Source organism: Crotalus tigris, unplaced genomic scaffold (assembly GCF_016545835.1).
Source record: "Crotalus tigris isolate CLP2741 ecotype Arizona unplaced genomic scaffold, ASM1654583v1 scf7180000018925.3142382, whole genome shotgun sequence".
In the NCBI taxonomy this organism is placed as follows: domain Eukaryota; kingdom Metazoa; phylum Chordata; class Lepidosauria; order Squamata; family Viperidae; genus Crotalus; species Crotalus tigris.
Window position 1 is genome coordinate 1,182,756 of NW_024097278.1, and position 13,747 is coordinate 1,196,502.

Genomic DNA, 13,747 nt, shown 5'->3' on the forward strand with positions numbered 1-13,747 from the left:
TTGCCTACCCCTGGGTTAGGCTTATACTCTATGATATAGGGCAGGGGTATACAACTTATACTCTATGATATAGGGTAGGGATAGGCAACCTTGGCTCTTTTATGACTCGTGGACTTCAACTCCCAGAATTCCTGAGCCAGCATGGCTCAGCTTGGAAACCTCTCCCTTTCCCCTCAGCATGGCTGGCTCAGGAATTCTGGGAGTTGAAGTCCACTAGTAGAAGATAATAGGCAGTGGGATCAATTCAAGCACGGTTAGCCAAGCAGGACTGGATGAGTTTAGCTCAGCGATGGCAAACCTTTTAGGGACCGAGTGCCCCAAAACAGCCCCCACCCCACCTGCCCCTCCGCAGGGCCACCCACCGCCTCCATGGCCCGCTGTAGATCACCCAGGCGGTCCAGTAGCGCCGTGACGGCCATGCCCTCCGCATCATCTGCGTGTGATGGGGCATGAGCAGAGTTTTGTCCCCGCTGCCCAGCTTGGTCCTACTGCTCCAGGTGGGCTGCGCCCAGGAATGACTTTCCTCCGGGGGGGGGGGATGCTGGTGAGGAGGGGGCTGTAGGGAAAGCAGGGCTGGGGTGACGGCACATGTGCCCACAGAGAGGGCTCTGAGTGCCCCCTCTGGCACACGTGCCGTAGGTTCGCCACCACTGGTTTAGTCCTTCCGTGGGAGGACACCGGAAAATCTCAAAGAGTTGAGAAAAAAAAACCAAAGTCAAAAGCAAATCCTTTCCCCCAAAAAAGCCCAGATGGACAGGCCTGGATCACCAAAGGGAGGCTGAGTTTGTTGAAACTAGCCTGTCCTTTCTCTACCCTTGTTCATTCAACCGGGATTGCACAGGAATGTTTCCGCGTGGATTCGGGCCAAGCTCAACATTTTGGAGGAACGGAGCGTCACTCACAACAAGAATGTAATTAAAAGCGCACCGGATCTGCAACAATCGCTTCTCATAGTTTTAATCCCGAGCCTGTTGCAGAAATCTTAGGCCACACCAATACGGGATGCCCCAGTTCACACACCAGCAGCTGTGAAAGGCATTATAAGTTGACAGACGGCCAAGAATAAGCACAGCCACACAAGTCACACATAATAATGCCTCTTTTGGGGGGGGGGGGGGGCTGAAAAACAACAGAAAAAGTTCTGGGTGCCAACACTGAAGCCGATGTCCCCCTGGCCGGCTCAGAGAGGCAATTCTTAAAATTTTCACAGGAGATTTTATGCTTATGAATCGGTTTGCACCAAAGATGGGATACCTGTCATATAAGTGGCTACTTAAACGGGGGGGGGGGGGGAGAGACCTTGTACAGCTAGTCCTTGACTTACAACATTCACTTAGTGACCCTTCAAAGTTACAACCGCAGTGGAAAAAAACTGACACGACCGTTTTCCACTCTTACGTCCGTTGCGGCATCAAAATTCAGATGCTTGGCAACTGACTCATACTTATGACGGTCGCAGTGTCCCGGGATCAGAGAGGTCAAGGAAAGTCCATGGGGAAACCGGATTCACTTAACGACTGTGTTACTAACTTAGCGACTGGAGGGTTTCACTTAACAACAGTAAAAATGAGACAAAATGCACTTCAACAACTCTCTTGCTTAGTGACAGAAAGTTTGAACTCCATTCTGATTGTAAGTCGAGGACTACCTGTTAACAATTTGGAAGAAAGTGCCAACACCAAAGTCATGACTGCAAAAAAAATAAATAAATCCGTTTTTATTGCATTATCTAATTCCGCTGGCCAAGAATGGACTTGCTGTTTATGTTATCTGGACAGAAAGCAAGCACTGATGAAGAATAAAAACTAGAACCGAAATAAAAGGGCACGATGCAATAATAACACATCCTAAATAACAGCACTTAAATTAAAAGTAAAGGGCACATGGCTTTAAGAACACATAGTAATAATGCTTCTGCATCAATGTTAATTAATGTTCAAAATGCTTTTTTTATTAAAAAAAACAAATGCATACAGGGTGGGGACCACAGGATTGAAGGTACTTGTGGAAGATTACCAGGTTTAAATAAAATGCATTTAGGGTGTCACAACTATTAGGACTGAAACTCATCCTGCCCATTGTTCGGTCAGCACAAACGATTCCACAATTGCAGCAGAGGGCATAAAATATGGTCTGGAAATTCTCGGGAGAGGCTTAAATCCGTCCCCATAGCTGAGCTAGCCCAGGATTAGCGTCCTGAAGGCTTTGCCCCGGAATACACTCCAGTCACCTTGAAGGAATGCCAGCAATTGCCCGAGATTAGAGATGGCTTTGGGGGGAAAAATCCATTTGCAACCGGGCGCCCGCGGGCCACGCTGCCCGGACTGTTTTCCCCGGGGCTGTTCACCGACCCCGAAGCTCTTCCTTTCTCCGCGCCTTCTCCCTCTCTCGGGCTTCGTGGCTTGATTTGGCGGCGAGACGAACCACCCCACCCCACTCCACCCTCCGGGGATTTGCGCAGCCCCACGCGTGAAATGCACGGAGGCTTTCCCAGCGATGCCTGGATGGTCCGGCCGCCCCTGCTGCTGCCCTTCCCACCCGCTGCCGGTCGTGCCCCCTTCCGGCCGGCTTCTTCTTACCTGCGTGGGTCATGCACCTCCACGGAAAACTTCTTCTCGCGGAAGTAAAGGTTCTCCAGCTGGCGCCATTGGAAGATCTGCGCGGGGGAGAGAAAGAAGCGGGCTGAGATGGGGCCGCCCTTGTCCTGCCCTGCCCCGGTTGCGCGGCGCTCCGGAGAGGCGGGCAGGGCCAGGCGGGGCCGGCCCCTTTGCGGGGGGAGCCTGGGAGCCGTTCCCACGCGGGCCGGTGGGCGGGCGGCCGAGCGAGCGAGCGCTCCTTCCCCGCCTCCCTCCGCAGCGCTTCGGGCTCTCCCGCCGGCTTTCTCCGGGCGGAGGAACGGCAAGGAAGGAGCCAGCTTCCTTCTGCCCCGGCTCCGCGGTCTTGCGCCCCCCACGGAGGGGCTCCGCGCGGGGGTTTCCCACGGGGAGACCCAGAGGGGGAGAACCCGGCCCCTTCCTCCGTGCCTGGAGCCCAAATCCCCTTTTGACGGTGCTTCGCAATAAAGGAAAAATGCTCCGAGCATTTTGTCGGCTCTCGGAACACCCGGGAAAAGGCAACACGCGTGTATCGCCAGAGTTTGCTTTGGGCGGTTACGGTGAAAAAAAAAATCCAGCACTTAAGTAAAATCTCCATCTCGGTTTCTAAGGACCTCGGCGCTTCGCAGTTTTTCTGGCTCCCCGTGGAAAGTGGCTTAATCTATTCTTTCTTTCTTTCTTTCTTTCTTTCTTTCTTTCTTTCTTTCTTTCTTTCTTTCTTTCTTTCTTTCTTTCTTTCTTTCTTTCTCCCTTCTTTCATCTATCCCTTTACCTCTCTATCATCTATCATCTTCCTTAACTACACCAGTCTTCCTTCCTTCTTTCTTTCTTTTTCTTTTTCTCTTTTCTTTCGTTCTTTCTCTTCTTTCTTTCTTTCTCTCTTTCTTCCTTCTTTAATCTCCCTCCTTTCTTTCTCTTTCTCTTTCTTTCATTCTTTCTTTCTTCCTTTCTCCCTTCTTTCATCTATCCCTTTCTCTCTCTATCATCTTCCTTAACTATACCAGTCTTCCTTCCTTCCTTCCTTCCTTCCTTCCTTCCTTCCTTCCTTCCTTCCTTCCTTCCTTCCTTCCTTCCTCCCCCCCCCTCTTTGAGTTCCCAATCAAGCCTGTCATTTTGAGGGTTTCCTCATGGTCTCCCATCCAGGCGCTAAGTGATTCCCTCCCCCCATCAGCCAGAAAGCCGGGTTCTCTGAATTTAGGATGATTTGCTGGGGAATTCTGGGAGCTGAAGTCCACAAATCTTCAAAAAACCCTCCAGAAGAAAACAAGCAGATGGTTCCCCTAAGAGTGGCCTTGGATGGTGAGATACACAACATAGCAAGGACACGGGGGTTCTCCTTCTTATGACAGGCCTTCCTAATGCAAGAGAATACCCGTAGAAGAGAATATTCGGAGCTCCATGTTGAATTGTGGAGGGTGTCCTTGGTGTTCCTAGACACAAGCTAAATGCAAAAAACCCTAGTGAATTCCTGGAAGCCTGGCATTCAGACAGATCTCCCATCAACAGAGACACAGAGATATAAACAAGATCTACATACCATTCAAAAGAGACAATCAAAAAGCCAAAAGGGAAACAAAAAACCAAAATACCTCCTGCTCAGCAATCAACACCCAGATAAGCAGAGAATCAACACCAAGCAGTAAACAATTCCACAGTCAAAAAACTGCCAACTCAGTAAAGTACAGCCTAATTGACACCTTCCCTTCTAGCACTAATGATGTTGTTGATCATGTTACCTTGGAGTCCTACGCTAGCGGACAATCACTTAAACATGAGCCAGCTGTGTGCAGCAGCCGCCAAAACCACTAACACAATCCTGGGTTGCATAAACAGAGGCATAGAATCAAGATCATGTGAAGTATTAATACTGCTTTATAAAGCCTTAGTAAGGCCACACCTGGAATACTGCATCCAGTTTTGGTCACCACATTACAAAAAAAATGTTGAGACTTTGGAAAAAATGCAGAGAAGAGCAACTAAGATGATGAAAGGCCTGGAGACTAAAACATGAAGAATGGCTGCAGGAATTGGGTATGGCCAGTCTAGAGAAAAGAAGGACTACGGGGGGACGTGATAGCAATATTCCAGTATTTACGGGACTGCCGCAAAGAGGAAGGGGTCAACTTATTTTCCAAAGCACCAGAGGGGAAGGACAAGAAACGATGGTTGGAAACTGATCAAAAAGAGAAGCAGCCTAGAATAAAGGAGAAACTTCCTGACAGTGGGGACAATTAACCAGTGGAACAGCTTGCCTCCAGAAATGGTGGGTGCTCCATCACTGGAGGCTTTTATGAAGAGACTAGACACCCACTTGTCTGAAATAGTTTAGGATCTCCTGCTTGAGCAGGGGGGTAGAATAGAAGACCTCCAAGGTCCCTTCCAGCTCTATTCTGGTTGAAACCTAGTTGGGCAATGAAGCATCTGCAAGAAAACAAGTAAACTCAGCATCAAGGATCCCACAGTTCTCCTCCTCCTTCTCCTCTTCCTCCTCCTTCCCATTTCGCCTTTTCTACAACTGCCATTCCCTACTACCCGTAGGATGAGTTAGGCAAGGAAGAACCCAACAGGCCATCCTGCTAAATAGGCAGTTTCCATTTCAGTGGCTTTTTAACTGCTGTTTGAAAATGTTTAACCCAGGGGCAGGCAACCTTGGCTCTTTTATGACTCATGGACTTCGACTCCCAGAATTCCTGAGCCAGCCCTGCTGAGGGGAAAGGGAGAGGTTTCCAAGCTGAGCCATGCTGGCTCAGGAATTCTGGGAGTTGAAGTCCACAAGTCATAAAAGAGCTAAGGTTGCCTACCCCCGGTCTAGGCCTAGGCCGCTTTCTGACTCGTGAACTTCAACTCCCAGAATTCCTGAGCCAGCATGGCTCAGCTTGGAAACCTCCCTTTCCCCTCAGCATGGCTGGCTCAGGAATTCTGGGAGTTGAAGTCCACGAGTCATAAAAGAGCCAAGGTTGCCTACCTCTGGTTTAACCCATCAATGATTTTACTCTGTTTCTGCTTGGCGATGTAACTCTAATTATCTAACCCAGTGGTTCTCAACGTTTGTGTGACGGCGACCCCCGTCACACAAACGTTCTGCGCATGCGCGGCGCGGCACGCATGCGTGGTGGCGCCCCACATGCGCGGCACACATGTGCGGCAGCGCCCCCATGCGCAGCACGCATGCGCGGCGGCACCCCCATGCGCAGCACGCATGCGCGGTGGCGCCCCCTGAGGGGGGAAAATGGCGGATCGCCTTCTTTGGCGACCCCCGAAAAATGGTCGATCAACCCCAAATGGGGTCGCGACCCATAGGTTGAGAACCGCTGATCTAACCCATCATGGCTGTAATTTGTCCACAAGTCTTAAATGTCTGTGGAGATTCTCAGTCACCCGGTTCGTGGTTGTCCCAAAGGTGCTTTTTCAAAAAGGCAACTGGATTTTCTTGTTTGTTTGTTTTTTATTTCATGATTTACATTTTATTTATTTCAGTCATGTCTGAAAGGTCAAATGAAAACCCTGATTGGGACTTTCTTCCCGGGAATTCTCCAGCATCTGGCGTCCATTAATCCTATCTTTCTCAGAGCTGAAATCATCCATCCCCTAAGAAGACGTCTAAAGCCAGCAATCCAAACTAACTGCTGCTTCAGTTCATATTGGAGAAAATATTGGAATGGAGTAGGAGATTAAATCATTTAAATTTTTCCAAAACACAAGGGTGGTTTGGCACTGCTCAGCTCGCTCAGAAGAGAGGATCTGATCAAATCTAACCACAAAGGTAGCTCCCTGTTGCTCTTTCTTACTGCGAGGTCCCTGGAATTCAAAACACGCAAGAGGTTTTGCCCTGGAAAAGTTTCCAGTTTCGGTGTGTGAGAAACAGGGAAGCAGAAGGCAAGAAACAGAGTGGGGAGGTCTTTGTGATCTCTCCTGCCGTGCAGAATACAGGGCCTGCTTTCCGGAGAGAAATCCAGATGTTTGCAATTGTTGCTACAGTTTGCTCTTAATTGCAATACAATAAAGCCACTAAACAACCTTCTGCTCTGTAGTCACAAGCCAGAGGGAAAAACAATCTTTCTTGCTAGGCTATCATTAGCAGATTCCCTTCTCTGTCCCAAAGGCCCTTGAAAAAAAATTGAAACACGTGGACAAGGGTGAGACTGAATGAGCATGAAAATGGAGGAGGAGGAGAAGGAGAAGAAGGAGGAGGAGGAGGTGAACAAGAAGAAGAGGAAGAGGAAGAGGAAGAGGAAGAAGAAGAAGAAGAAGAAGAAGAAGAAGAAGAAAGAAGAAGAAGAAGAAGAAGAAGAAGAAGAAGAAGAAGAAGAAGAAGAAGAAGAAATAATGAAAGTGATCAGAAAGAGCTTGTGGAAGGGTTCACTATTAGAAATTGCTTCAGTTGCATTTGCTTCTATATTAGTGGTTCTCAACCTGTGGGTCAGGACCCCATTTGGGGTCAAACGACCATTTCATGGGGGTCGCCAAACCATGCTGTCTGCCATTTTTTTCCCTTTTCCCCAGCTGTCCTACTCCCTCTTATTGGTGGCCATACCCACTTGGGGGGGTCACCACAACATGGGGAACTGTATTATGGGGTCACGCCATTAGAAAGGTTGAGAACCACTGTTCTATATCAACATAAATAACCTGACTATTTTGATAGATTTTTTTTATTACATTACCAATTACGCACTGCCTAATGTAACATTATTTAATACATCTATAGCTTTCCAATGTAATTGTCTCCTCCCCCACCACACAGGCTCTCCACCTCATTTATTCAGTATTTAATTACCTGAATAATGAAGTGCGGCATACCGTGAAAGGCCCATCCAAACCATTTTTTTTAAAAAAATACCTGACACAGTTTTATTCTGAATCTTTAAGGTAAATAGTGGACAAAATAAGGAGTGCACTGATGATGTTACCTAGTTAGGTCATCAAACGTCCCCAAGAGACCACAAAGGAGCCCACGGTTCACAGATATTCTCTTCCACTGACTGGGAGACAGTTCTGTACTGTTCTGTCTGATTCAGTAGCTCACGAGCTGGACCGATTCAGCCTCTTTTAAACCTATGACAAGATTCCCAGACACAGACCTGGGATCACTTTCTCCTCCCTGTCATCTCATAAAATTAGAAACCCAAACTGGAGCAGGCCAGCTCTCTGGGTTACACAACCAGGAAGTGGTCAGAAAACTGTCATCCCTCTGTAATCAAGGGTTTCTTCTCTGCGACAAGCCTTTTGGGAAGGACACCAGCAGTGATCTTAGTTGTGGTTTATCTGATGTGGCCACCTGTCCACTAGGAACTCAGCACGAGAACACAGTGTCCTAATCTTGGGCAATCTTTACAAAATGCTTAAGGATTGAGCTCTACCACATGGGGGAAAGCAAGAGTTGGATCTTCTGCCTGGTTTGTTTGTGTAAATACATCTGTCTGGGCTCCAGATGTGGTTAGATCAGTGCCATGATACTCTGCGCTTGAACAGTAGATCTCTGAATAAACTATTAAAACGGGGTTCCCAGTTATGCGGGTAAAGCTCGTCTTGGAATCGGGCAAAGAGATTTTCTACTGGATTTCTGGCTAAATGTGTAGAGGTCAGAAGAAGGGAGGGTCAGTTCAGGGTGGCACCCATTATCTACCCACTTTGAGCAAGCTGAAGTTCACATTTGGCCAAAACAGGACAATTTTAAAGCCAATTAAAGAAATCCATAGAGGATAAGCCGTTCCTAGTTTCTAGACATGATGGGTAATCATTTGCTCATCCGTTTTCTTTGAGACCATCATTGGCTAAATATATGAAACCGCTCACTTGAGAAGAGTTCTTGAAACAGGAAAAGCTCTATCAAACACTGTATTGAAGGACACTTTGCTAATTATCGTCTAAGCATGCACAGTGCTAGTTTTGCCTCTGGGAACTTTTCTCCTGTGTCCCAAAGATGCTTTTCAAAAGGCAACTGGACTTCCTTGTGTGTGTGTTTTTTTTAAACTTCTCATCCAAGAAGCTTCTTTGGTTCTGGCTGAATGGTGAGGAATGGAAGGATATAGAAATAGAAATAGAATAGAGTAGATAGAATATTGGAAAATAGAACAGAACAGAATAGATTAGAATAGAATGCAGAATAGAATATAGAATATTCTGTTCTATTCTATTCTAGAATAGAATATTGGAAAGTAGAACAGAACAGAACAGGAATAGATTAGATTAGAATAGAATATAGAATAGAATAGAATAGAATAGAATAGAATAGAATAGAATAGAATAGAATATTGGAAAGTAAACCAGAACAGAAAAAGAACAGAATAGACTAGAATGCAGAATAGAATATAGAATAGAACAGAACAGAAAAAGAACAGAATAGAATATTGGAAAGTAGAACAGAACAGAACAGATTAGATTAGAACAGAATGCAGAACAGAATATAGAATAGAATAGAATAGAATAGAATAGAATATTGGAAAGTAGAACAGAACAGAACAGAACAGATTAGATTAGAACAGAATGCAGAATAGAATATAGAATAGAATAGAATGCTGAATTCTCTTCTCTTCTCTTCTATACTATATTAGAATAGAATAGAGTAGAACAGAACAGAACAGAATAGAATAGAATAGCTCTAGCGTACATACAAGCAACAAAGTGATGTCATTGATCATGAATCATAAGATATAATCACAATCATAAGGTAGAAACAAGTGATAAATCATAAGATACCAACAGGAGAAGGTAACAGGAGAGATGAGAAAGCAAGAAAAATTAGAAGATGAGAAAGAGGAGAAGATTTATATTTTATTCCTTAGCAGCCATCTGGTCATTAGTTCTCTGAGAGTCATTGAGGCCACTTGGGGGTTTATCTGTGTCCTCAGGGTCACCTGGATCAGAGTGCAAATAGCTGTGGAGCCTTCTTGGGACTGCTGAAAGGACTGTGTTGTAGCCTGGAGATAGATGATGTCGTATCCCTCCCTCTCTGTTGAGAGAGGGCTGCTCAGTTTTAACATAGATGGCCTTTTGACCCCTCTTTCAAACCAGCATTCCTCTCTGTCCAGAATGGGGATTTTGCTGTCTTCAAAAGGTACAGATGGACTGCTGAATCCTGTCCTGATGGACACAAGATACTGCCCCCCCCCACAAAGTCTCATTTCTGAGCCCAATGTAATAAATTGAACCGACTGACTCAAAGCCATTAGAGATTTTTTCCACCCTATTAAAAGTTTCGGCATGTCTTAGGATCAATATGGCTTAGCGTTTAAAGCAAGTACACAAAAGCAAACTCTTGGCAATTAAAAAATTGTTCCAAGTGTTCTAACGACAACAGAGACCAGAAAATAGGAAAAAACCCAAAGGTACCTCATGTTGTCACCTTGACCATGTAGCCATTAGGAGTTGAGCTTGACCCAAAAGGTCTCCATTTTGTGGCGTTAAGGTAGCTAAACTGAACATGGAAGGGGAAGCAGGTATGGGAACTAACTTGGCAACTTAATTTGGATTTCAAATCTTTGCTCAAACATCGAACTCCTTTGATGGCTCTCAGTTGAACCATTCCAGAAGGTTGCTTAGGTTTAAGTACAGGCAGTCCTCAACTTACGACTGTTTTTCACACTAATGACCATTGCAGCACCCCTGTGGTCACGTGATCAAAATTCAGATGCTATGTCCCAAGGTCACACGATCCTCTTTTGCAACCTTCTGAACAAGCCAAGTCAACAGGGAAGCCACTTAACAACCGTGCTACTTACTTAACAGCTGCAGTGATTCACTTAACGGTGGCAAGCAAGGTCGTAACATGGGGCAAAACTCACTGAACCCGTCTTGCTCAGCAACAGAAATGTTGCGCTTTTTAAGAAGAGGCTAGACAGTCACTTGAGCAGGGAGCTGGACTAGAACAGGGCTTTTCAACCTTTTCACCCATTGGACCACTTTTAGGATATGGCAACATCCGAGGACCACCAGTCGCCTAGCAAGGTGTCAAAAACATGATGACAAAAAAAAAAAGGAAAAGAGTGATAAAGTACTGGTAGTCCTCAACTTACAACAGTTCGCTTAGTGACTGTTCAAAGTTACAATGGCACTGAAAAAAGTGCAACCCCCCAAGCCACAGCCGAGCAAGACACCTGCCTGCCCACCCGGGGTGCTTTTCCTCCTGTCTGAGGTTTTCATTGTTGTGAGCATTTCTGTTGAGGATTGGCAGCAGGGATGGGGGAGGGGGTTGGTTTTTATTCCCCCCATCTGCTGGGTGGTTGCAGCAGGTTTTGGTCACTTCACATGACCCTGGGATACTGTGACCGTCATAAATATGAATCAGTTGCTAAGCATCTGAATGTAAATCACAAGACCCTGGAGAGGCTGCAACATTCCAGCTGATCGGCGCTTCTTCTGGGCTCAGCAGATGCGCCAGGTTCAGTGCGGCTTTCCAGTTGATTGGTGCTTCTTCAGGGCTCAATAGAAGCACCAGGATCAACACTGAGCTCCAGCTGGAGCCTGGCACTGATCCTGGCACTTCCACTGAGCCCTGACAGCCCCAAAGAAGCGCCAATCAGCTGGAAAGCAGCACTGATCCTGGCGCTTCCGCTGAGCCCTGGCAGCCCTGCAGCTCCAGCCATCTCTCCTCAGGCTTGTGTGGTGCTGCCACCGGTTCAGCTCATTCCCCTCCCCCACTACCACTTTTCTAGGATGGTCGCGTACCACCTGCCAGGTGCCAATGTACCACAAGTGGTACCTGTACCACTGGTTGAAAAGCCCTGGACTAGAAGACCCCCAAGGACCCTTCCAGCTCTATTCTATTCTATTCTGTTCTGTTCTGCTCTATTCCATCCCATCCTGCATTCTATTCTCTTCTGTTCTCTTCTGTTCTCTTCTATTCCTATTCTAGAGGCTGCCACAAAGAGGAGGGGGTCAAGCTATTCTCTAAAGCACCAGAAGGCAAGACAAGAAACAATAGATTGAAACTGATCAAGGAGAGAAGCAACCTGGAATTAAGGAAAAACTTCCTAACAGTGAGGACAATTAACCAGTGGAACAACCTGCCTCCAGAAGTTGTGGGTGCTCCAACACTGGAGGTTTTTAAGAAGAGACTGGACAGCTACTTGTCTGAAATTGTATAGGGTTTCCTGCCTGAGCAGGGGGTTGGACTAGAAGACCTCCAAGGTCTCTTCCAACACTGGCATTCTGTTCTGTTCATGTCTCCACTGTGGTTCCTCCAGCAGAAATCTAGAGTGAACTTCTGCGAACAGGAATGCACAAAACCACCTTAGAGCCATGTGCAAACACTCCAGTGACAGAAAGGTGAATACGTGTGGCTCAATCTCTCAAGACTCAAAGCCTAGCTAACCTGAGGAGGAGCTGGTCCCTGGGTTTTCAGCCTCGCTGCTTTATCTTCTTGCATTCATCTGCAGCTTCCAGTCAGGAACTGTATTTCTAACGCAGCTTTTATCAGCTCTCCATAAACTGCCTGAAGCAGGTACTTATTGTTCTTGATCTGCAGGTAGCTGCAGGTTCCCCTTCCCTTCTTACAAGAGAAAAGAAATGATAAGCTTCAAGTAAGCTCCTGTTGACAACTACAGTATTTACAGATTTTATAATATAACCAATTTATAACGCCTTGTTAAGACCACACTTGGAATACTGCATCCAGTTTTGGTCACCATATTCTAAAAAAAAAGCAACAAAAAGTTTTGGTGACCAAAACTTCGGAAAGTGTGCAAAGAAGTGCAATAGAGATGATCAGGGGGCTGGAGGCTATAACATATTAAGGAACGGTTGCTGGAATTGGGTATGTCTAGTTTAATGAAGAGAAGGACGAGGGGGGACATGATAGCAGTCTTCCAGTATCTCAGGGGCTGCCACAAAGAAGAGGGAGTCAAGCTATTCTCCAAAGCACCCGAAGGCAGGACAAGAAGCAATGGATGGAAACTAATCAAGAAGCAATCTAGAACTAAGGAGAAACTTCCTGACAGTGAGAACAATTAATTGGTGGAACAACCTGCCTCCAGAAACTGCGAATGCTCCAACACTAGAAGTTTTTAAGAAGAGATTGGACAACCATTGGTCTGAAATGGTATACTTTTTCCTGCCTGAGCAGGGGGTTGGACTAGAAGACCTCCAAGATCCCTTCCAGCTCTATATTCTGTATTCAGATGGTGGTGGGTCATCCATATTGATGGGGCATTGTTGAATCGCTCAGGACTGAGGCTGGAGCTAATCTCTGAGAAAGAAGTTCTACAAGGGGAAGTAAAGGGCAGCTGCTTAGGTCCTTGGCCGAAGATTTATATGGCTTCCCGGAGATCTTCAACAATTCTGTAAATCAAAATGAGTTCACACTTGACTTGCAACATTTCGTCATAGGATATAGCTTACCTTCCTTGGCTTCACTTTGTCGTGATAGTCATATTGGAAGATGCCTTTGTAGCTGAGTCCTAACCACCACGGAATTCCCTGCTTATCCTAGAAAGTTGGGGAGAAACAGAATAAATGACTTACTCTTTTACTTTTTACTATTACTATTTAACTTAGGACTGAGGAGCAATTTCCTGACAGTGAGAACAATTAATCATTGGAACCAGTTGTCTTCAGAAGTTGTAACTGCTCCAACACTGGAGGTTTTGTCTGAAATGGTATAAACAGGGGTAGGCAACCTTGGCTCTTTTATGACTCGTGGACTTCAACTCCCAGAATTCCTGAGCCTGCATGGCTCAGCTTAGAAACTCTCCCTTTCCCCTCAGCATGGCTGGCTCAGGAATTCTGGGAGTTGAAGTCCACGAGTCATAAAAGAGCCAAGGTTGCCTACCCCTGTCTTAACCCAAAACAGTCAGACTCTTCAGAATAGAACCACATGTAAATACAGAATAATAATTTCAATTGTCCTTGCTCAGGGTCAACCCATTAATGAATTAAATTATTTTTTTCAGAGCGCACCCACCTTGACTGCATAATAATGTACTCCATAGGTTGGGAGGGACTCTACAATGCTCATATAACTAGGAAAAGAAACATAAGAAAAATGAGATCAAAGACGCAAACAGCACGGGAGTTATGCAAAACAGCATATTGACACCTTGGCAGTCTTTTGAGACCCAACTTTGAAACCCAACCTTGCATCTTTTAAACTCTCCCAAAATTTGAATTCATGTCACTTTAAACATCATAATGCTTTACTTATATAATCCAACGCC

At 46.0% G+C, this 13,747-nt stretch overlaps 1 protein-coding gene across 6 annotated transcripts in view; it reads right to left on the reverse strand.

Annotated features, from left to right (window-relative positions):
- FRMD4A (FERM domain containing 4A) overlaps positions 1 to 13,747 on the reverse strand; it is a 451,440-nt gene that overhangs the window by 58,166 nt on the left and 379,527 nt on the right. For all 6 annotated transcript variants that reach the window (XM_039357562.1, XM_039357563.1, XM_039357560.1 and 3 more), the window contains exons 10-12: positions 13,495 to 13,552; positions 12,933 to 13,019; positions 2,580 to 2,656 (exon numbers count right to left, since the gene is read on the reverse strand). In XM_039357562.1, the coding sequence (XP_039213496.1) occupies positions 2,580 to 2,656; positions 12,933 to 13,019; positions 13,495 to 13,552 (222 nt within the window). The remainder of the gene's footprint in view (positions 1 to 2,579; positions 2,657 to 12,932; positions 13,020 to 13,494; positions 13,553 to 13,747) is intronic.